The 22626-nt window shown below is 46.6% G+C and overlaps 1 protein-coding gene across 1 annotated transcript in view; it reads left to right on the forward strand.

Moving 5' to 3' along the window:
• BACH2 (BTB domain and CNC homolog 2) overlaps nt 1–21060 on the forward strand; it is a 139278-nt gene extending 118218 nt beyond the window's left edge. The window contains exons 3-5 of the mRNA XM_039232162.1: nt 2397–3986; nt 15094–15300; nt 20186–21060. Coding sequence (XP_039088093.1) covers nt 2397–3986; nt 15094–15300; nt 20186–20668 — 2280 coding nt within the window. The 3' untranslated portion in view covers nt 20669–21060. The remainder of the gene's footprint in view (nt 1–2396; nt 3987–15093; nt 15301–20185) is intronic.
• The last annotated feature ends 1566 nt before the right edge of the window (nt 21061–22626 follow it).

Here is a 22626-nt window from a genome sequence, read left to right on the forward strand (position 1 = left end):
GAGCTCCTTCTCAATAGTAGTACTAGAGGATAGGGCAAGTAAGGACTGTTGCCTAGCTTTAATTGGCTAGTTGGTGTGATTTATTGGTTTATACAGTGCCTTGCTCCAAAAGTAGTTTGAGACAACACTCAGCACAGTCTGTGTTGTTACCCTCTGTACACTGTAATTGTATGTTAGGGGCAAAACTAGACTTATGACATTCCAGTAATATACAAGCTTTTACCAGGTGTTTACTATGTTAGAGACCCTAATTAGATGCAGAGTTGTTAAGAGAAATGAAGCAATCCCTGATCTGAAGGAGCTTGCTGTCTTACGGTAGAAACAGACCCAATTAAGTATAATAAAAGTAAGATGGCAATGATTGCCCTTGTGCAACTATAATGTGGGTCTAGCAGTCATGTTTTTGTTGTTGTTGTTGTTTGTGTGTGTGTGTTTAACAAAATATCTTGGGACTCATTATCTGACAGATTTTTTTAATTTAGAATTTTATTTCAAGTGCTTCAAAACTATTAACAATTAAGTTCTCAGAGTGCCTGGGTGGCTCAGTTGATTAAGCATCCGACCATGGCTCAGCTCTGATCTTGGGGTTTGTGAGTTCGACCCCCACATCAGGCTCTCTGCTGGAGCCTCCTTCGAATTCTATGTCTTCCTTCCCCTTTACACGTCCCCTGCTTGTACTTTGTCTCTCTCTCTTAAAAATAGACATTTTTAAAAAATGTAATGAAACCGCATTCAGTTATATATCTAAGAAATTTCTCTTACTGGAAAGAATGCAGCATATAAAAATCAGTCCTGCGCTGGACAACCCAGGACATTTTCTAACTCTGGCAATGGGGCTGGGAGGCTGGTATCACTGGTTCTAACACATTGGGGACTGCTCCCAAAGAAGGTGATGTCCAAGTTGAATATTGAACAATGGATTGAATCCCCATAAGAGCTCCGGCTGTGTGTGCTGCAGTGAATTCAGTACACACGGAAGTCAGCTACACAGCTTGCCAATTCAACTTATTCCCTTAGCCAAGATTTTTTTCCTTAGAGAGAGAGACAGAGTGAGAGCTGAGGAGGGGCAGAGAGAGAGGGAGACAGAATTCAAAGCAGCCTCCAGGCTATGAGCTGTCAGCACAGAGCCCGACGTGGGGCTTGAACTCATGAGTGTGAGATCATGACCTGAGCTGAAGTCAGATGCTCAACCGAATGCGCCCACCCAGGCGCCCCTAGCGCAAGATTTTTTTTTAATCACTGCTACCACAGCTTCCAGCAAGGATCCCATGGCTGCTGTGTTCATTTGATTTGTACACGTGATCCATAGACCTGCCTCCCCTTCCTATGAGGCCAGCAGCGCTTGCAGGAACCTAGAGATGCATGTAGGTTTCACATGTAGCATGAGAAAGCCTTCCCTGAACACCAGCAAGTTCCATCCACTTCCATCTGAAAAAATAATTGGCCTTAGGCAATGTATTTCTAATTGTCAAAGTCAATCTCTGCAATGGGTGTTTGTGCATACGCAAAACTGTGCATAAATAGCACACTTTCAGTCTATAAAATGTAAAGAATCAGGAGCACCTGACAGTAGATTGAGCCTCTGAAGATTTGCGGGAAAAGGAGACAGCTGCATGGCAAAGCTGCTGCTTATCATTAGGAAAGGAATAGCCCGTGTCCTGTACCACTCAGCAAACTTCAACCATTTAAATGACAGCTGGTTTGTTTAGTTCTGTAACCCCCATTCTTTATGGACCGGGAGTTGAGTTCTTGTTGAGAACACCGCTTTGGATTTTCATCATCTCTAGTATCATTGTATGATCAGGGATGACACGATGACTGAAAAGTCCCAGCCGGAAACCATGATGAATGAGAAAGACAGAAGCTGCTTTAATGCCACTTTTTAACTTTTTAAGTGAGGGAACACTATTCTTCACCCCCTGTAGACTTTCGGTTTTTAACAGGCTATATTGCCAGTTTTGTAGCTGACAAGGAATGTCTGTTGCTCTCTTTGGCTCAAGTGATCAGCAAGTGTCACAGCACTCCTTACTTATGTAGAATGGCTCTCCACAGGACTGATGGGGAGGGAAATTAATAGGCTTCCCATTGTTACCGTGCATTTTTGCCAGGATATTTCATTAGCGTAAACACTAAACCCCTTGTCATCTTGTTTAGCCACTTGACCCTGGTGATTTTCAATTCTGTGTGCCAGGTGATGAAGTGGAGCCTAAGCGTGCACGAGACAGGCACTAATTATTGGAAGCAGAATCATTGCTGACCCAGTACGAGATTAACTGCTCCTTTGCAGTCTTTATTCTGGGACATTAGCACTGTCTGGTTATCTTGCTTCAGTTGAGGGATTCAGGACAATAGCGCTGCTGATGGTAACGTCGGCAATTTCCCTGTTTGTTTTGCAGGTCACGGCCAGGGGCTTCGGGCCGCTGTTACAGTTTGCCTACACCGCCAAGCTATTACTCAGCAGAGAAAACATCCGCGAGGTCATCCGCTGCGCCGAGTTCCTGCGCATGCATAACCTGGAGGACTCCTGCTTCAGCTTCCTGCAGACCCAGCTCCTGAACAGCGAGGATGGCCTGTTCGTGTGCCGAAAGGACGCTGCGTGCCCCCGCCCACACGAGGACCGTGAGAACTCCGCGGGAGAGGAGGAGGAGGAAGAGGAGGAGACAATGGACTCGGACACGGCCAAGGTGGCTTGCCCCAGGGACCAGATGCTTCCAGATCCCATCAGTTTTGAGGCCACTGCCATCCCAGTAGCAGAGAAGGAAGAAGCTTTGCTGCCCGAGTCTGATGTGCCGCCGGACAGCAAGGAGAGCTCTGAGAAGGACGCGTTAAGGCAGTACCCCAGATACAAGAAATACCAGCTTGCATGTACCAAGAATGTCTATAATGCATCATCACACAGTACCTCAGGTTTTGCAAGCACATTCAGTGAAGATAGCTCTGGCAGCAGCCTCAAGCCGGGGCTTGCCATGGGGCAGATTAAAAGTGAGCCGCCCAGTGAAGAGAATGAGGAAGAGAGCATCGCGCTCTGCCTGTCCGGAGATGAGCCCGACATCAAGGACAGAGCAGGGGATGTAGAAATGGACCCGAAACAGCCCAGCCCTGCCCCTGCCCCCGCCCCCCCTGCCGGGGCCACCTGCCTGGAGAGATCTGGGAGTGTGTCCTCCCCCTCCTGCTTAAGGTCTCTGTTCATAACAAAAAGTGTGGAGTTGTCTGGCCTGCCCGGTACCTCTCAGCAGCACTTTGCCAGGAGTTCAGCATGCCCTTTTGACAAGGGGATCACTCAGGGTGACCTTAAAACTGACTACGCCCCTTTCCCGGGGAATTATGGACAGCCCCACCTGGGCCAGAAGGACGTGTCCAACTTTACCATGGGCTCGCCCCTCAAGGGGCCCGGGTTGGAGGCTCTCTGTAAACAGGAAGGAGAGCTGGACCGGAGAAGTGTGATCTTCTCCTCGAGCGCTTGTGACCAAGTGAGCACTGCGGTGCATTCATATTCTGGGGTAAGCAGTTTGGACAAAGACCTCTCTGAGCCGGTGCCAAAGGGTCTGTGGGTGGGGGCTGGCCAGTCCCTCCCCAGCTCACAGGCCTACTCCCACGGTGGGCTGATGGCTGACCATTTGCCGGGAAGGATACGGCCCAACACTAGCTGCCCGGTGCCAATCAAAGTCTGCCCTCGCTCGCCCCCCTTGGAGACCAGGACCAGGACCTCCAGCTCGTGTTCTTCCTATTCCTACGCAGAGGACGGGAGTGGGGGCTCGCCCTGCAGCCTCCCTCTCTGTGAGTTCTCCTCCTCGCCCTGTTCCCAGGGAGCCAGATTCCTTGCCACAGAACATCAGGAACCAGGCCTGATGGGAGATGGAATGTACAACCAAGTCCGGCCCCAAATTAAATGTGAGCAGTCTTATGGAACCAACTCCAGCGACGAATCCGGATCGTTCTCGGAAGCAGACAGTGAGTCGTGTCCTGTGCAGGACAGGGGCCAGGAGGTAGGGAACCCGCATAAATTCAAGCATGTGGTCCACTCTTGCGGTCCTTTACCTGGACTGTACCTGCCCCACACTCCCAGATTAAAGGTCCCAGTAAAGTGACTGCCTCCCCGACCCACAGAGGCAGGATGCTTGAGAGTCATTCCAAATTAACCACGTTTGTCCTAGAAGGCATTTGAAATTTGATCTAAATATCAGTACTCAACAAGCAGAGGCAAGCCGATTAGGAAAAAAAAAAATATATTAAGTCTAATGCATGAAAGCATGAGATACTTCAGATCTCCCCCTTCCTCCTCCTTCTCCTTCTCCATCTGCTTTGAAAGGATGCCCTACTCCTCACCCTCATTCTTACACTGCACCCCGTCAGTGTGAAAGAAAATGGAGAATCGCTTTCAAAACTGACTGACACTAGACAGACACACAGTAACAGGTGCTCTCCAGGCACCCTTTAGGTTTCCCTTGTCAACAGGAGAGCCCGGGGCCATCCCTTGTCCACTGCATCGCAGGCGACAGACAGCTCACCATGCATCCTGGTCCCAGGGTCACCACAGGAGCACCCTAGTCAGTCACACATAACTGCATAACTTATCCCTTCCTGAACTCCCCACAAATGACAAGAAGTCATTTTGAGGAGTACTGGAGTTGAGGACCAGTTTCTGCCCGTCCGGAAAGCAATGTGCTTTATAGATTAAAAATTCCCAAGGTTCCACCCTCTTACCGATGCTGGGAGACAGCAGGAACAACACCAGCCACATCATGGGTAACTCTCGCATGGCTCAGGAGGGAAAGGAATAGGCGCCCCACACGTTCCCCTTTCCCTATGTAACACGAGAGGCCCCTGCAAAGATCTGAGGGAGCCTGTGTCATGATCTGGTACTGTCTGGCTGATTGACAAGGAACCAACCTGAGACTGCTACCTGGGTCTCAGACCTGCCTCGGGAGCAGCAGCGTGAGCAAACCCAGTGAGAAGTCCCTCTTCAGAGCTGCTTATTTGAAAACCACAGGAGGAAATGAAGCGTGGTCCTCATTAGGCCAGTGCCCTCAGTTCGCGTCTGTACTCCCTGGATATGAGCCCCTAGTAAAGCAGGGATGTTAACCCAACCAGACAGCAGAAATGCCACACAGGGTGAGGGGCCTTTTCACAGAGCCACGTGCGGCTTATTCAGCCTCTGCGAGATTGGCAAGGAGCACATGAGGTTTTAGTTAGGGCATGTTTTGAAAATAGATCCCAAAGCTGCATGTGCCAACTGCAGAGATGCCCTGTGGTCACTTCCTCATCCTACTAGCTAGCCTGGCCCCTGCTCTTCCGTTACTGCCTGGGAAAAATGGAGAAAGACAGAAACATATCCAAAGGATTTAATTTCACTAAAAGAAATTATAAAGGAAAGGTGGATGGGAACTGTTCCTGTCTGAATGCACATATCCCCTCAGGTTTGGGGCTGAGGCTTGTGCCTGTGCCCTTGACCTGAGAGGACTGAGTTTTTGTGAAAACAAGGAAACCTTTTGCTCTCTCTTCCCTCACTCATTTCTCTTCCTCCGATCATAATCGAGGTGAGGTTTTCTTTTTTTCCCCTGACATTGTTAGTAAGTGCCCTTGATGCAGAAGCCTAGTCACTGGGTCCAGTTCATCAGCAGAATGATTTATCTTGCTGAGGATTGGTGTCGAGAAAAGGACAAATGTCTTTGTCTTTGTCTCTCCCTTAAGGAGAGCAGCACTGTTAAGCTAAAAAGGTTGTGTTGTCATGACATTTGCATATGTTCTAGGAACTGTCAGTTTCTAATAATCCCCTTTTGTCTCTCTCGAGTCCCAAAAGAGAGTTTAAAGTCACTTCTTCAAATTAAATGCCACCAACAAGAGCACATGTGTTTTTCCTGTGTGTTTGGGCCATATCACTGTTTGGGCCATATCATCACTTGTCTGCTTTTAAAACTTTTCAGCTCTAAAATGAATCAATCAAAAGGATGATTCATTCAACCTATAAAATAGTCATGGATAGGACTAGTCTCCCCTTGAAAAACACCACCACTGGGGGCGCCTGGGTGGCTCAGTTGGTTAAGTGTCCCGACTCTTGATCTCAGCTCAGGTCATGATCTAACGGTTCCGTGAGATCGAGCCCTGCATCAAGCTGTGCCCTGACAGTGCAGGGCCTGCTTGGGATTCTCTCTCTCCCTCTCCCCACCTCGCTCATGCTCTCTCCTTCTCCCCCTCAAAATAAATAAACTTTATTTTAAAAAAAGAAAAATACCACTACTTTAAAAATATTTTTATTATTACTTGTCAAAAAATAATAATAATAGGTTATTTGCATTTCTAAGCACTGAAAGAAGAAACCTTTACCAAAACTGCCATTCCAGGGATCCCACTTAGCACCTCTCAGAAGGGCATTTTAGACAGAGTTGTTAGAGTACAACTAAGGTTTTTCCCAGTTTGACCTTTTAGTTTTCCTAGAATAGAGATTAGGTCTCAGGGACTCAGCATGACTGCTCCTGTTTGAGTTAATAACTTACTTCCAGGAGTTACTCTGACCCCAGGGGAAGTGTGGTCCCCAGTAATAACATTGAAGGTAAATGCTTCATACCCAATATGAATTGGTGACTCGTTTTCCTGAACTGAACTGATCCAGAAGAGGCCAACGTCTATTGGTCTGATTTTGCCCTGATCTGCTCTGGTGAGATGTCCAGGTGACTTCTCTTCAGTTGAACCCCAAGGAGACGCTACAGTCAGAAACCAAAGAGATCTCGCCCCTGGCCAGCCACCTGTCCGGTGCTTCAGACTGACAGGCCAAGCTCCTTCCCAACCTCTCTTCCTTCACCTCTGCAAGGAGCCAAAATGTTAGATCAAAAGAAAAGTATTATAGCACTCCTTATAATCTGTAAGGTGTTCTAGTTATACTGTCTCATCGACACAGACTTCTCTCATCCTTTTTGTCTCCAGCTTTGAAGAAAGCTCAAATAAGCACAATATTGTCCTTTTTCAACCACTGTCTTTTAAAATTACTTTCTTTTTTGAAATAATCAAGCACAGCATCCCCAGGCTCTAACATCCCAAATTTAACAAGCTTTCTCTGTGCCCACAACAGGATACAAACACATATTCCTATCTCTAAGGGTTTTATTTTAATGACATTTACTCAGCAACTTGCTTTCCTCACAGAGCTATCTACTATGCTCGTGCCTCTACATCAATCACATGGGGTTAAAGCATACTTCTTTAATATCCATGGGCCCCATAAATCACAATTTATTCAGCTGTCACTACCAACAGACAGTCCAGCTGTTTCCAGTTTTTCCTTTCTTATAAACATTGCTGCAATAAACACTTTTGTGAACATATTTAGTAGTGGTGCTTTTATTTTTATCGGTTAGAATCCCGTAAGTGTTTAAAGGTTGTGCTTTATTTGTGAAATACTGCCTATTTCCCCAGAAAGTTGTAGCAATTCACATATCCTTCAGCAATATATAAATATCCCTGTCCCCCTGTTCTTGCCGGTACTAGCTGTTACCAGTCCTTTTAATTTTTGCCAGTCTGACGGACAAAAAATGGTGACTAGTTAAGTTGACATCTTTTCTGGTGGGTATGCACCATTTATATTTCCCTTCCTGTGACTTGTCAGTTCACATGTCTGCCCAGTTTTCTCTTGTGGTGTTCATCTTTAAATCAATTTATAGGATCCCTAATCCCTAATACAGGAATATTAACCTTTTATTAGACATGTTTCCCATATTTTCCTACTCTTTCTATTTTTATGGCAATCTTTTTCCATATAGAAAATTTTAAGTTTCAGGTGACCAAGTTTTCAGTCTTTTTCTTTATGACTTTTAGGTGTACCATAACAAAAAGTCAGTTTGGGGAATTTTTCTCCTTACTTTCTATGATGAAAAAATGAACAGGTCATATTAAGTGAAAAAAGTAACAAAACAATATGTATAACAAGGTCCTAGTTTGCTTCATAAATCTACATAGTATTAAAAAGGCAGTATAGGGATCCCTGAGTGGTTCAGTCAGTTAAACATCTGACTTTGTTTTAATTTTTTTTACATTTATTTATTATTGAGAGAGAGAGAGAGCGTGAACAGGGGAGGAGCAGAGAGAGAAGGAGACACAGAATCTGAAGCAGGCTCCAGGCTCTGAGCTGTCAGCACAAAGGGACACGAGGCTCAAACCCACAGACCGTGAGATCATGACCTGAGGTGAAGTTGGACGCTCAACTGCCTCAGCCACCCAGCCAGCATCTGACTCTTGATTTCTGCCCAGGTCATGATCTCATGACGTGAGATCGACCCCTATATTGGGCTCAGTGCTGGGCATGGAGCCTGCCTGGGATTCTCTCTCAGCCCCTCTCTCTCCCTTCTATGCTCACACTCTTCCTTTCTCTCAAAACAAAAAGGTGGTATAGAGAATAAGATAAAACTAGGAGGCAAAGTTGGGGAAGAGTATAAGGAACGTTTTCTTTCTATGTATTTCTATAATGCTTGAATTTTATTTCTGTATATCTCACACAGGTTTTTATTTTAATTGAGCTACAGTTCACACACCGTAACATTTACCCCATTAAAGGTTTTTAATGATTCATGAAGTCTTGTGGCCATCATCGCTATAATCCCAGGACATTTTCTTCACCCCAAAAAGAAACATTATACCCATTAGCAGACAGTCGTCATTGTCCTCCCTTTCACCCAGGCAACCACTAATCTACCTTCCATCTCTATAGATTTGCCTATTCTGAACATTTATAACAATGGGGTCTTAGACTATGTGGCCTTTTGTGTCTGGTGTCTTTCACTGAGCACAGTGCTTTCAAGGTTCATCCTTGCCATTGATGTACCAGCGGGTACATTATGTATCCGGACTTTGTTCATTTTATTGCTAAATAATAATCTACTCTGTGGATATACCACACTTTGTTGATCTGTTGATCAACATTGGACATTTTGGGTTGTTTCCACTTCTCGGCCATTATCAATAATACTACTGTGAGCATTGGTGAACAGGTTTTTTGTAAACAAATGTTTTCAGTTCTCTTCATTGTGTACCCAGCAGAATGCTAAATCATATGATAACTACATGTTTAACCTTTTGAAGAACTACCAGACTGTCTTTCAAAGTCAATGCACCATTTTACATTCCCGCCAGCAGTGTATGAAGGCTCCAACTTCTCCACACTTTCAGCTCTACTTCGTTATTGTCCACCTTTTTTATCATAGCCATTCTAGTGGGTGTGAAATGGTATCTTGTTTTGGTTTACAGTTCATTTTTTTAATTGTTTTAATGTTTTATTTTATTTTTGAGAGAGAAAGACAGAGTGCAAGCAGGGGACGGGTAGAGAAGAGGGAGACACAGAATCCCAAGCAGGCTCCAGGCTCTGAGCTGTCAGCACAGAGCCCAATGCAGAGCTTGAACTCACGAACTGTGAGATTATGACCTGTGCCAAAGCTGTACCAAAGCTGGACGTTTAAGTGACTGAGCCACCCAGGCTTCCCTATAGGTTCATTTTTAACATTTGAAAGTTATGGAAAAGCCACAAGCATTTTCCAGGTAGTAGCCTTCTTCATGAGATGGGCTTGTACCGCAAACATTTCTAATCAATTGTAAGTTTTGGCAAGGAAGCATTGGAAAGGCAGTTTTATTTGCGTAGCCAAAAGTATTGATTGGACTTGGGCTATTAGCAACATGTTTCATATCAAGAGGGATAAAAGTGTGTGAGAGTTGAATGTGTGTGTACATTCGTTTTTATGCAGTTTGGGGGGCAGGAAGAAATCGTGTCTGACATGTAGTAGAAGAGCTGTGTCTGACACTGACTCTTCCCGCCACATGCCAACTTCCAGACATATGTTGTATGTAAAATTTTTACAATCATTCTTGTGGTTCGTTGAGTCAGGCATCTTTTCTAAAATGCCTGTGATTGGTCTGCTTAATAAAAAGGAAACTTTCCTGGGCAGCAAAGAAGTCAGCTGTATTTTAATTAAAATGATGTTTTCGTGTTGTCTAGAAAGACGTTCCTAGCATCTGGAATTCCACAGCATACTCTATGTCTGGAAGAAGAAACCATGTGACAAAGGAAGATAGGGCTAATAAACAGAATCAATAATACTTCGTATTTGTCAGGCAACTCAGACTTTTCAAAGCAGTTTCTCCAGCTATTATCCAATTTTTTTCTTCATAGCAATCCTATAAGCTAAGTAGGGCACGTATTATCTTCCTCTCACACTCAGATCCTCAAAGAACTTTAGGACAGAGAGAATGAAAGGCTCGCCTGAGGTCACACAGCTAATTAATTGCAGTACAACTAAATCCCAGATGTCCTGCATTTGTTCTGGAAATTGGACCATGAGAATAGAGAGTGGAAGGACAATTGTGCAGGGAACATTTCTTAGTCGAGATGGGAGATCCTGTCACTGGCACCTGTCTAGCACGGACCTGGCTGTCCCCCTGCCAACAGCACTGAATCATCAGCCCAATGGGCACCTTGCCTCCTCCCCTGACAGTGTAGAGATCTGAGGGTCTTGTAAGAGCGTAGGTGTTAAAGGCTTTGAGCCTCAGGGTACTGTTAGTGTGATCCGACTCCTGTGGCTTGTATTTCCAGCATCTGGTAGTAAAACCAAGAAAGGAGATTGGAAAGAAGATTCACAAACCAGCTGCGGCCGGGACCTCTAGGGGAAATGCTTGTTTTCGGCTTTTCCTACAGCCTTTGCATCTCTGTCAGCCTCTCCCGTAGCTCCCGTGAGCAGCCAGCAGCTCCAGGCAAGGGAAGTGTGCTGAGAGGCATGGCAAGAGGAGGTGGTTGTGGTCCTCCCGCAGCGCTCTAATAAAGATGCGAGAACACAGAGATCAGAGGGCAGTCCACCAGAGCAAGATAGTCCCTGCTTGCGGGTGGGATTTCTTTTCTCCTCTTTTGTCCCATATTTGAATTTTCTGCAAGAAGTTCTATTTCTTACATAATTTTTAATGGTAGTTTTGTTTAACTGGGAGCAAGGGGGGGGCGGTTTGGGCCGCAGAATGGGGTGGAGAAGAGGAGCTGCTGATTTCTGTTGGGTGAGAGGAGGCTCTGGTACCGCGGGGTCCCACGGCACCCCTGCTCAGGCCCTGGAGGAGGAGGATTTAGGTTTCATTTACCATCTAGATGGCATAGCTTTCTCCCACATTTGCGGGTCCCTTGGGCCCCAGGTCCCTCAGCACACTGCAGCACACCAGTTCACTGATGGCTTATGAGCTGGAGCCCCCGGAAAGTCTGACTCCACTCTGGTCACTGCTTAGCAGTCCAGTGCAGGGGCTGGACTGGGAAGTCCTCTGTCCTGTTCATCCGGTTGTGCTCCAGAGGGCAGAGGAGAGTAAGTAGTGAATCAGCAGTAGCAAACTGTGTAAGCCGTAGCACGGGCCCTTGCTGCCCTGTTGGGCCCTTGGCTCGCTGACTTAGTGGCCACCCCTGTCTTTCAGAGTCTCTACTGAGAACCACAGTGGGGGTAGGAGGTGGGGATGGGCAGGACCTGTGAGAAATCAGTACCTAGAATCCCTTGGGCCCCTCCCCTTCTGTGCAGCCCACTTAGCCTCAGGTGTCTGATATGCTTAGCCTCCTGTGCGTGCAGTAGGCTGAAAATAAGTGCAGGCCAGCAGGCATTCAGACAGGTGGCAGTGGGAGCCGGCAGGACATTTCCTCTTGTTAGGTTGGGTGTTGTGCACTGTTTAGGAGGGTCCGGTGAATCAAAATGAAACCATGGCTGAGAAGTATAATAAAATCCTGGAAGAATAAGTGTGTGGAGGGACAGTAAATAAGATGTCAAGCCCTATAGGGCCTATTTGGGTCATAAGAATTTGCCAGAAGAAAGGGAGAAGGGCCTGCGCCCTCTCAAAATGTTTGAACCTTCTAAGGCCATGTTACATTAGCTGACTTTTGAGCCCCACTCAGGGAGTGTTTGGTGCCTACATGCTTGAGAGTGGAATTTTCTCCCAACTCCACAGGGATGTGGCTGCTCTTTATCTCCAGGGAAGATGCCCATGGGCTTAGAACTTACTTCCTACTCTGAAAATAACAAGTGGTCGTGGCAAAGTTACCGCTGTGCCTTTCCAAGAACACTTGGGGACTTCCCTCTTGGGAGACAGTGTAAGATCTCCCTTGCTTGAGGGGTAACACAGCCTTTTAAAAAGAAATAAGAGTGATGGGGTTTGGGTTTTCTTTTTTTTTTTCACATGGAAGTAGGTCTATAGCTAACTATTTTCCTTTGACCTCTTTAAAAAGCAGCCGGAGTTGCAACAGCTCTGTGGAAACTTTATATGGCCTTTTGCTTCAAGGACTTTGAAACGAGCATTGTTGATTTTCCCTTTTCCTGTCAACCTCTGTCCCATTTTGCTGGTGTTTTACATTCACTGTCTGGATGATTTTAAATGCAGTAGCTCTTGGTCTAGAAGGCCTTTGACTTTCCCTGTGGCCTGAGCTGTAGGTATGTATTCTTTCTGGAAATAACTAAACAGGATTTAGAGCAGAAGCAGACTGGCTCTAGTGTCAGCAGGGGGAGAGACTCCACAAGGCCCCGAAGTGCAGCAGCCTCTGTTGTGCAAACAGGGCTTCTGCCTGGTGTGGAAACCTCCGTGTCCTCAACAGGCAGACCCTGGTGCGAGTCAGGCACTGTCCAGGATTGGAGTGTCTGTTTGTTATCCGAAGGGTATAAAAGGAAATCAAACATTCTTCGTATCATGATAAGCCCTGTGCAAACACAGCCCGTGGACAAAGCCCTTTCCCTGGCTGCCGGCCTTTCAGCAGTCAGAGCAGGGCTGGGCTGAGTGTCGCGTAATGTACGCTGCTGCGATTTTGCTTCCTTGGGCCGAAATTTTAAGGTGTCATGGGACAGAGTTCACCATGCGGAAGTTGAATCAGGACACCCATCGGAAGCCCTCAGCAAATGCCATGTCCAGCGGGCTCAGAGTTCTGAAGTAGCTTGACAAAGCAGTTGTGTGCAGCCACAGAAAAGTCATGTAGTGTGACCGCCTTTGTGCATGGGGATTAACTAACCATAAATGCCAGCATCTAGACTCATCTCCCAGCATCTGATGCAATCAAAGAAAAAAGCCTGAGCTCATAATCAAGTATCTTCGTCTCATTCCCTTGAACAACGCAGACATAACACTGCAGCCTCTGAATATTAACGAGGGCTTGGTTTCTTCAACCTAAACTACTTTGATCAATTAACCCCAGACTGTCCTGTTTTTCCGGTGACTCAAATTTGCTTGAGACCGTTTGTTCCACCTTCTAGAGCTGTGCCATCCAGCACAGTAGCCACACACCACACATGGCTTTCGAGCCCTGGAGATGTGTCTAGTTCTGAATTGTGTTAAGTGCAAAATACGCCTCTGGTTTTGAAAATTTAGTGCCAAAAAGGTAGAATATCTCAATTATGTTTATATTAATTACATGTTGAATATATTTTGGACCTATTGGGCTAAACTAAATACACTATTAAAATTAATTTCTGTTGTTTCTTTTCACTTCCTTTAATGCGGCTACTGGAAATGGAAAAATTACAGCTCTTGTTTGCACTGGACAGCGCAGGGCTGGCTCTTGTAGAAAGTATAGGTTTATAGCGCCATCTGCTGGTCCACCTAAAGCAGACACTAACGTGAGCAAGAATTAAGTGAATCTGATCTGGGAAACACTTGGTCTCTTGGTCAAGCAATAGGCATGCAACTTTCCTTTGCTGAAAGAGGACCAGAACTGAACCCTGACGTCCCTGCACCATCACTAAGAATCTTGGAGAGGGCAGTGATAAGCTACTGGAAGATTCAAACCTGTGCATTTAACAGAATATAAGTAAGACACAGATCCATCCCTCCAGAGACTCACCTCCTCTCCTTGGATAATGGTGATTTGCCTTTGTTTGTCAAGAGTTTAGAAGTTGAATCTTGCTGCTGATAGTATCTGCATCAGTTATCTGCATAACAAATCACCCCCAAAATCTGTGGCTTAAATCCTTTAGCATCTCTCACAGTTTCTGTGGGTCAGGAACTCAGGAGTGCCCATCTGAGCACTTCTGGCTTGGGATATCTCATGAGGCTGAAGTCAATGGCTGGGGCTTCAATATCTGAAGGTTCGCATGGGCCTAGAAAATCCACATCCTGGGTGGTTCACTCCCGTGACCAGCAAGGCAATGCCAGTTGTTTGTTGGCTGGATGCCTCGGTTCTTTTCCTTGTGGGCCTGGGCCCTCCACAGGGCTGCTTGAGAGTCTTTTAGGCATGGCAGCTGGTTTCTTCCAGAGAAAGCAGTCTAAGAAGCCTAAGAGGAAGCTGCAACTCCTTTTATGACCTAGCCTCAAGCCACACACCGTTACTCCTGCTGCATTGTGGCAATCAAGAGGCAGGAACGGGCACCCCTCCTCTTGATAGAGGAAGGTCAACAGCTGTGAAAGAATGTGAGATGGAATGGTCATTGTATTTTTGGAAAATGGCCAAAGGGCCCAACTTTGTATGGCCTTAGGCAGCTCAAAAGCATACCCCGTTTTGCAAATGAGGACATTGAGGCTCAGAGAATTAAGGTGACTCACCTCAGGTCTCCTGGCTGGTGGAAGGACGAAAGCCCAGTTCGATCTCCTCTAGTCCACCCTGGTGGAGCCCATCCGAGTTCCCTTGCTGCATCTCCTTATGCTGTTATAACTGAAAACCACACTGGTTGTTGCATCTTTCCAGCATCTTTGACGTGTGTGATGCTGTCCTCATTCAAGTGTTTTTTAGATCATTCCTTCAATGATATCTGTCTGTACATTGTTTTTATATTGAGCTGAAACTCAATGGAAGTAGGTTTCAACTAACTGTACCGTCTTTTGTAAAGTTGCTGTAGCAATGAAAAAAGCACACATTTTCCAATATCTTTCATGCTGTTTGTTTCTAGAATCTCAGGAACAATAACCACATTATAATTTGTGTGTTCACGTGCTGTTTGGCTCTCTAAATATTACATCTTACTTATATTTGAAAAAAGAAAGAATTAATCTCGGCTTGCTAGTTTCCATACTATTTGGTCCTCTTAAAAGGAGGTTTTACCATTTTTTTGATGTTCTGCCAGCTGGAATTCAAACTAAAAGCCAGTCACCATAATCATTTTCTGCTGTTCTTGGTTTCAGGTCAAACTTCCCTTTCCTGTAGATCAAATCACAGATCTTCCAAGGAACGATTTCCAGATGATGATTAAGATGCACAAGCTAACCTCAGAACAGTTAGAGTTCATTCACGACGTCCGACGGCGCAGCAAGAACCGCATCGCGGCCCAGCGCTGCCGCAAGAGGAAACTGGACTGTATTCAGAATTTAGAATGTGAAATCCGTAAATTGGTGAGTTGACCCGTTCGCTGCTACCAGAAACCTGGAGTGACCAGGACTGATGCAGAATTGCAGAAGTGAAGGCTAGAGAAGTGGAGAGAAGGGTCGCCGTTTGGGGAAGTTTGGGTTTATTTTTATGCAAGTTTCTCAACAAAAAGAATAGCCTTCTATCTGCAATTGTGTATGTCTGTGCAGGGCTGTAATCAGGTTTAAATATTTCATATCCTTCAGCCATACATATAGAGGTAGTCTTTTCTTTTTTTCCACTCAGCATGGACTAGTCACTAACATTTATTGCATGTGTGTGTAGGCCAGGTATTATTCTCAACTATTTTTGTAAATGATCACGTTGAATCCTCACATCAACCCAATGATTTAGGTGCGATTTTATCTCCAGTTATGGAGGAGACAAGCCCAGAGAAGTGTGCTCACTCTCCACTATGTGGCAGAACTTGAATGCAAACCCAAATGTCTGATTCCAAATCTTGTATTTTCACCACTGCTTTCTCCTGCGACCTACAGAAGAATGTAGAATCCAGACAGGACACCACATGACCTCCTGAAGCCCCAGGGTCCTTGATTTTGTGATTCTGCCTCCAACTGGCTGGCACATCTTCCCTGTGCCTGAGACTATTTTGTCTCAGGGAACAAGCTCCCATCTCCTAGGCTTCCCTCACTGGGATCTCTGTGCCCCCTTCTCCTTTGTGAGCAAGCTTAAGCTTCAGAAAGTAACTCCAGGTGGCCCCTGGCTCCTGACTGGAGCTTTGAAGACAATCAGTGCAACCTCATTCAGCTGGACCTTTCTCCTGGGCAAATACTGGAAACCTCTTATGTACTGTGTCTGTGTCAGACTGAGGAAGAGAGAGGCCATGTGCTGTGGTTATGATCTAAGTGTGGATTCTCAGACTATATATATATATATAATAATCCGTTGCTTCATGGTAAACCACTGTCCCAATGAGAACCTCAGAATGAGATAAAACATTTGAAAAGCATGAATAAATATTACCTGTTATCAAGGACCTCAGGATATTTTTTCTTTTTTTTTTTTAATTAACTCCCAGGGCACCTGGATGGCTCAGGCTGTGAAGCATCCAACTCTCGGTTTTGGCTGAGGGCATGATCTCACAGTTCATGAGTTCAAGCTCCACATCAGGCTCTGAGTTGACATTGTGGAGCCTACGTGGAATTCTCTACCTGTCTCCCTGCCCCTCCCCTGCTCATGTGCTCACACACTCTCTCTCAAATAAATAAACTTTTTCTTTTTTTTTTTAATATTTTTACTTATTTCTAGGAGAGAGAGAGAGAGAGAGAGACAGCGTGAGCAGGGGAGGGTCAGAGAGAGAGGAAGACACAGAATTGGAAGCAGGCTCCAGGCTCTGAGCTGGCAGTCAGCACAGAGCCCGACGCGGGGCTCGAACCCATGAACCGCGAGATCATGACCCAAGCGAAAGTCGGACGCTTAACCGACTAAGCCACCCAGGCGCCCCTAAATAAACTTTTTCTTAATGTTTTATTTATTTTTGAGAGAGAGATAGAGCATGAGTGGGGGAGGGGCAGAGAGAGAGACACACACAGAACCCTAAGCAGGCTCCAGGCTATGAGCTGTCAGCACAGAGCCCGACATGGGGCTCGAACTCATGAACCGTGAGATCATGGCCTGAGCTGAAAGTCAGACACTTAACCGACTGAGCCACCCAGGCGCCCCTCAAATACGTGAATAAACTTTTAAAAAATAATAAAATAAAAAGTAAATTAGCTCCCACCAAGCAGGGGAAATCCTCTCTTGTACAGTGGTTAAATCACCTAGAAAATAAAGCCCAAGCTTCTTAAAACACATTCGTACTTTCCAAGGTTCAGTGTGTAGCTACCTCCAGCATCACCTTCCACTCCTGTCCTTGAACTTTACCCCTAATAACATCAAACTCTTTGCACTTCCTGTCATCTGTGTTTATACTTCTGTGTTTGTGCCTCTGCTTTCTCCCCTCTACCTTGGACATTTCTTGACCATTTTCTTCTCTAACTTCATCCTTCATCCTTTGAGACACAGATTACTGCCACCTTTCTAGGAAACCCCTTCCCTGAGTCCCTGCTGAGGCTGGGAACCCACCCCTGGAGCCCTGATCTGACCTCTGGCTTCATGCTTATCACCGCACTCCTGCATCGTCTGTGTGTGTCTGTTTCCCCAGCCCCTGGCCCGAGATGGTACGCTCCTCACAACAGGACAGTGACTAGATCACCTCTCAGTCTCTAGTGCAGGCCCAGTGGAAACTTCAGGAAATGTCTGTTGCCCTGAAATTTCTTTGAAATTGGGACCAGATTGTGGGTTTATGAAATCCTTCCTTCTTTCAAATTTTTCTTTAATGGTGCTTTAACAACAACAACTTGTATTTAAGCCACATAAGGGGGCAAGACATTGCTGCTGGTGAACATGGGTCTTCTGAAAGCCTACTGGGCTTAGGGAGGGACCCAGGCAAGCCTGAGCCTCCTCAGTACGACCTGTCAGGACCTTGGGCACATGTCCATGGTCATTCAGCCCTGTGGAGAATGATTGTCATCACCCGTATTTGAGACACACCTGATTTTTGTAATTAGACTCCTTTCTGTGTATTTTTTGTAATTAGAATTCTGTCCTTCCATGTACTTTTGTAATACTGAACAAATAATAAAGTCTAAGCCACACACCAGGCAGATATCTAGAGCACTTTGCTTAATGTTGTTCAGTTGAAAAATGGAGAGGGCACCTCCTACTTCTCACCACCCCTCCCCACCTTTTTTGGAAGCTTCTTAAATAATATGCTGCGTTTTGCTGTCGAATGAGAGTGTCCTGTGCTCATCAATGTGTATCTGTGACTTAGGGCTTCACGCTTGTAACCAGGGCCTTGATTTATACAGCTTTTCCTGCAGAGAGCCAAACACCGTCACAGCAGCGTTTCATCTTCTTCCCCCTGACAGCGGCCCGGGATATTTTGCAGATTAGTAGGGGGTCAGTGGCTTGGCCAAGATGATGTGGCAGGATTGAGCCCAAGACGCCCCTCCCGGGGCTGGGCGGTGTGCCCCCAGCTTTGCAGACCTCCAGGTCTTCCTGGCCATCCGGGTTGCACAGCCACAAACGTAAGATTGTTTTGCAAGGAGACCCCCTGGGTGTTTTGTCTCCTATCCGTACCCTCTAGCTGCGGTGCTGTGCCCACTCACCGCATCCGGGTGGCAGGGACGACACTGGCAGGCAGGGACAGGCCAGTCCGCCCTGTGAGTCTGCGGCTCGCACACATTCGCTCCCCACCCCCACGCTGCCTCCGGCACGCCACTCAGCTTCTGCAAACTTGCGTAATGTATTTCTCTCAACTTGCACTTGTACATCTGTTTATTTTTCATTTTAAAAACATGTTTTCTTGATAAATTTATAAATATTTTAGCAGGTGCCCTTTCCCCGTGTAAATCTCTGTCTCCAGTACACATGCCCACGCTGCCTGCCAGATTGCATTCATGCTACCGCATGTGCAGCTCCCATGTCGGAGCCCCCATGTCGTATGTTTGCTTCTCTCCCCTGCTCTCTCTCTCTCTCCCTCTCTCTCTCTTCTCTCTCTCTCTTCTCTCTCTCTCTTCTTTCTCTCTCTTCTCTCTCGCTCTCGCTCTCTCTCACCCCTCTCCTTCCATTTCCCTCCCATCTGCTAGTGATGTGCAGTTTCCTCATCTCTTTCACTATGTGTGCCTCCTGGGACCTCTACCTTCTCTCCTCACACAGATAGTTCAGGTGAAACCTTAACCAGTCTCTCCTCTGGTGGCGAAATTCATCTCTCTGATGGGATGATGAATTTTGGTAACCCAATAGCTTGTGTGGGGTTTTCTTTGAGGACAACATCTCAGAACCGTGGGCTAGTCTGCTAGGACTCGGTCTCCATGCCTCTGTCTGCTCTGTTCATGTCACTGTCCCCACCTGTCTGTCCTAAAGAGGATCTGTTGTGTCCAGTCCGTATGCTGCAAAGGCCAGAAGGCCTGCTATTTAATGGAAGGATATGAAATTGCCGATGGCAGATCTTCATTGATTTTCATCAATTCTTTTATTAGGCTTTCTTTTTAGAGAACTTTTTGGTCCACAGCACGACTGAATGCTCCTGCCCCCTGCCCCTATATACTCATCACCACCAGCCCCAATAATCAACATTTCCCGCAGTAGCAGTGCATTTGTTACACCTGAGGAACCTATTTTGACACATCATAACCACCCAAAGTCCATAATTTATATCAGGACTCACTCTTGGTGTTTTATTCTCTATAGATTGGGACAAATGTATCCACCGTGACTTTAGCATTGAATAAGTTCACTGCCCTAAAAATCCTTGGTGCTTCACCTGTTCAGCCCCCTCCCTCCCCCAACCCCTGGCAACCACGGGTCTTTTTACCATCTCCATAGTTTTGCCTTCTTCCAAAATGCCATGAAGTTGGAATTGGTCCACTTCTGACCTTCAGAAATGGCAACCTAATACATCTGGGGGAGATTTTTCAACTACAGAGTCTGGGACAGAGGGTTTTCCAAATGATTCTCTACAAACGCCAAATGCCAGGGAACCAGAAGCTCGACTCCCTGCAGTTTTCTGGTTGGTGGTGATTTTGCTGGCCACTTGGCCAGACCCCAGAGAGGGATGAGGAGCTGCCACAAGGAAGGTGTGAGGCCCGCGGGCACATCTGGACATCTGGATAGGCTGCTCCGATAGGACACTTGAGCCCGGGCTCCTTGAACATACGTTCAGTAGGTGCCTAGATCCTGGCCTAGCCATTCACGAGTTACACTGTAATGCCAAATGCAAAAACAAAAGTTGGAAACCCCCCAGAAACCAGGGCTTCTGTCCTCCCGTTCAGCGTTTATCAGGCCTTCTGTCTTCTCTCTGCCGTCCAGGTGTGTGAGAAAGAGAAGCTGTTGTCAGAGAGGAACCAGCTGAAAGCCTGCATGGGGGAGCTGCTGGACAACTTCTCCTGCCTTTCCCAGGAAGTGTGCCGCGACATCCAGAGCCCCGAGCAGATCCAGGCCCTGCACCGGTACTGCCCTGTCCTCAGACCCGTGGGCCTCCCCGCAGCCTCCAGTATTAACCCTGCGCCCTTGAGCGTGGAGCAGAACCTGGCCGCCTCCCAGTGCGCGGTGGGGGAAAGCGCCCCCTGCTGCCTGGAGCCGGGAGCGGCTCCCCCCGGCCCCCCCTGGGCGCCCGGCAACGCCTCGGAAAACTGTACTTCCGGGAGGAGGCCGGAAGGCGCTGACCCCGGAACCTTCTCGGAGAGAGGGCCTCCTCTTGAATCCCGGAGCCAGACGGTGACCGTGGACTTCTGCCAGGAAATGACTGACAAGTGTACGACCGACGAACAGCCCAGGAAAGATTACACCTAGTGACGCGGCCTGCCTCCCGGGTCTCACGCCTCTCCCACCCAGGTGTTCTCCGGTCAGCCTGTGGTGCTGCTCATCTGTTGTCTGGAAGAACCGAGAAGGAATTTGGTGCACACTACAGCGTTCTTAGCAGCAATACTGTTTCTAAGTATTCCCTCCTCTCTTCAAGCGGGAGTGATATACAGTTCCCCTCACAATGGTGCTACCCCTTGCTCAGGCGAGGAAAGACGGGCGGTGCTGACGCTGCCTGTCTGTGGGTTAATTTCAGTCTCAACAGGGATAGACTAGAACACCTCTAGGACCCAACCACGGATTTTTTTTCTCAGTGGCCCATGTCACAAACCCTATCTCAGGAATTTCTTCTGAATGTTCAATTTTTTTCATTGAAGACAGCTTCTATACACATCAAAGTTTTATAGCTAGACTGTACATATTATATATAATATATATAAAATATATATATATCCATATGCAAAAGTCCTGCATGCCTCAATTTTCTCATCCTGAAACTGGAAAACTTCAATTCTCATTTATAAACAGGTTCCAACATTCCTCTTCTTTTGTCTCTGATGCTAGAACCAGTTTGGTAACTGTTAACATGGTCATTTTTCTTGCTTCACAGTTCAATTTCAATTTGTACTTATTTATGGAACAGAACTCAATGTTGGAAGCTTTTTTTGAGGTTTTATTTCAGACCCTTTTTGTTTGTTTGGTTGGTTTGCTTTGGCACCTTCAGATGGTGTCATCTCAGTGTTGTGGGTTTGTTTTTTTGTTGTTTTTTCTTGCAGATACTGTACAGTCATGGTCAACTTTGCCACTTGCACTGAGTTTTGGGTCAAACCTATTTTCTTAAATGAAGTTGTTACTTCGGTATAACTCAAGTATACTGTATATTCTTTGCTTTTAGTTTAAAAGTAAGACATTTTAGCTAATTAAAAAGCACTCAGGTGATAATTATGTAGGAAAAAATAATCTTGCCAAATAATGAATTCATCCTAGGATGTGTAGACAATAATCTGCTTGAATATTTTTATATTTCACCTCCTCCCCACCTTTCCCAGAAGCAAAGTTTAAATGCAGAGAGTTCAGAGTTGATGCCGGATGTTCAGACTCCTAAGTGGGGAGAGAGTTTGGACGTCCCCTGGAAGGTGCATCCAAACAGCAGGAACTCATGATTTTGTACCGGAACTCAGCAGGCATTGGCTCCTAAAAATCAAGCTAGAACTATTTTCTCACCCAGAGGGCGAGTCCCACTCATTTCAACCCGTCCTCAGGCCCCTGCCTGCTCTTGAAAGTGCAGTGCAGGAGGAACTTCGTGGAAGGATTTGGCTGATGAGCCACCCAACTCCCCTGCCCAGCCACCCCCCTCCCAGGACATCTCACCTGAGTGGGTTTGAATCACAGCGCCAGGGGTATCACCTGTAAAAGGCATCCTGGGTTAATGCAGCTCACCCAGAGTAGGAGAGAGCAGGGCACATGGGAACCTGGGGTCTGTCCCTGATGCAGGCAAAAGCATTTCTTCCTCCCGTCTCCAAATGCTTTGAGTTGAATTCTGAGGTTTTTCTGCTCATCTCTTGTCCAAAGGCAGATTTCATTCTGAGGCTTTGGACACGATATGGCCAAGGAGCCCCCCTGCCCCCTTCCCCCACCACACACACACACCTACCCTCACCTGATGATAATTTTCTTCTCTTGCTGCAAAACTGGTTGGCTTGCAACCCATAGAGAGCAGCTTCCCTTGGCTCTGGGGGCGTGCTGGCCCCTGGCCACGTTTACAGGAAGATGTGCCCGAGACCCGAGACCCTGCCGCCAGCCTAAGAGGAGGAGGAATCCGCTCCCTCCCTCCGGTCGGCCCTCCAGCCTGGCTGCAGGTAGAGTCCTGAAAGGTTTGATGTGGGGATGGGGTGGTGGGCAGTGGGGACTAGATGGTTGACTTTGTTTCTTTATTTGTGCCATTGTTT

The sequence above is a fragment of the Hyaena hyaena genome, unplaced genomic scaffold, assembly GCF_003009895.1.
Source record: "Hyaena hyaena isolate Hyena2069 unplaced genomic scaffold, ASM300989v1 scaffold_66, whole genome shotgun sequence".
NCBI lineage: Eukaryota > Metazoa > Chordata > Mammalia > Carnivora > Hyaenidae > Hyaena > Hyaena hyaena.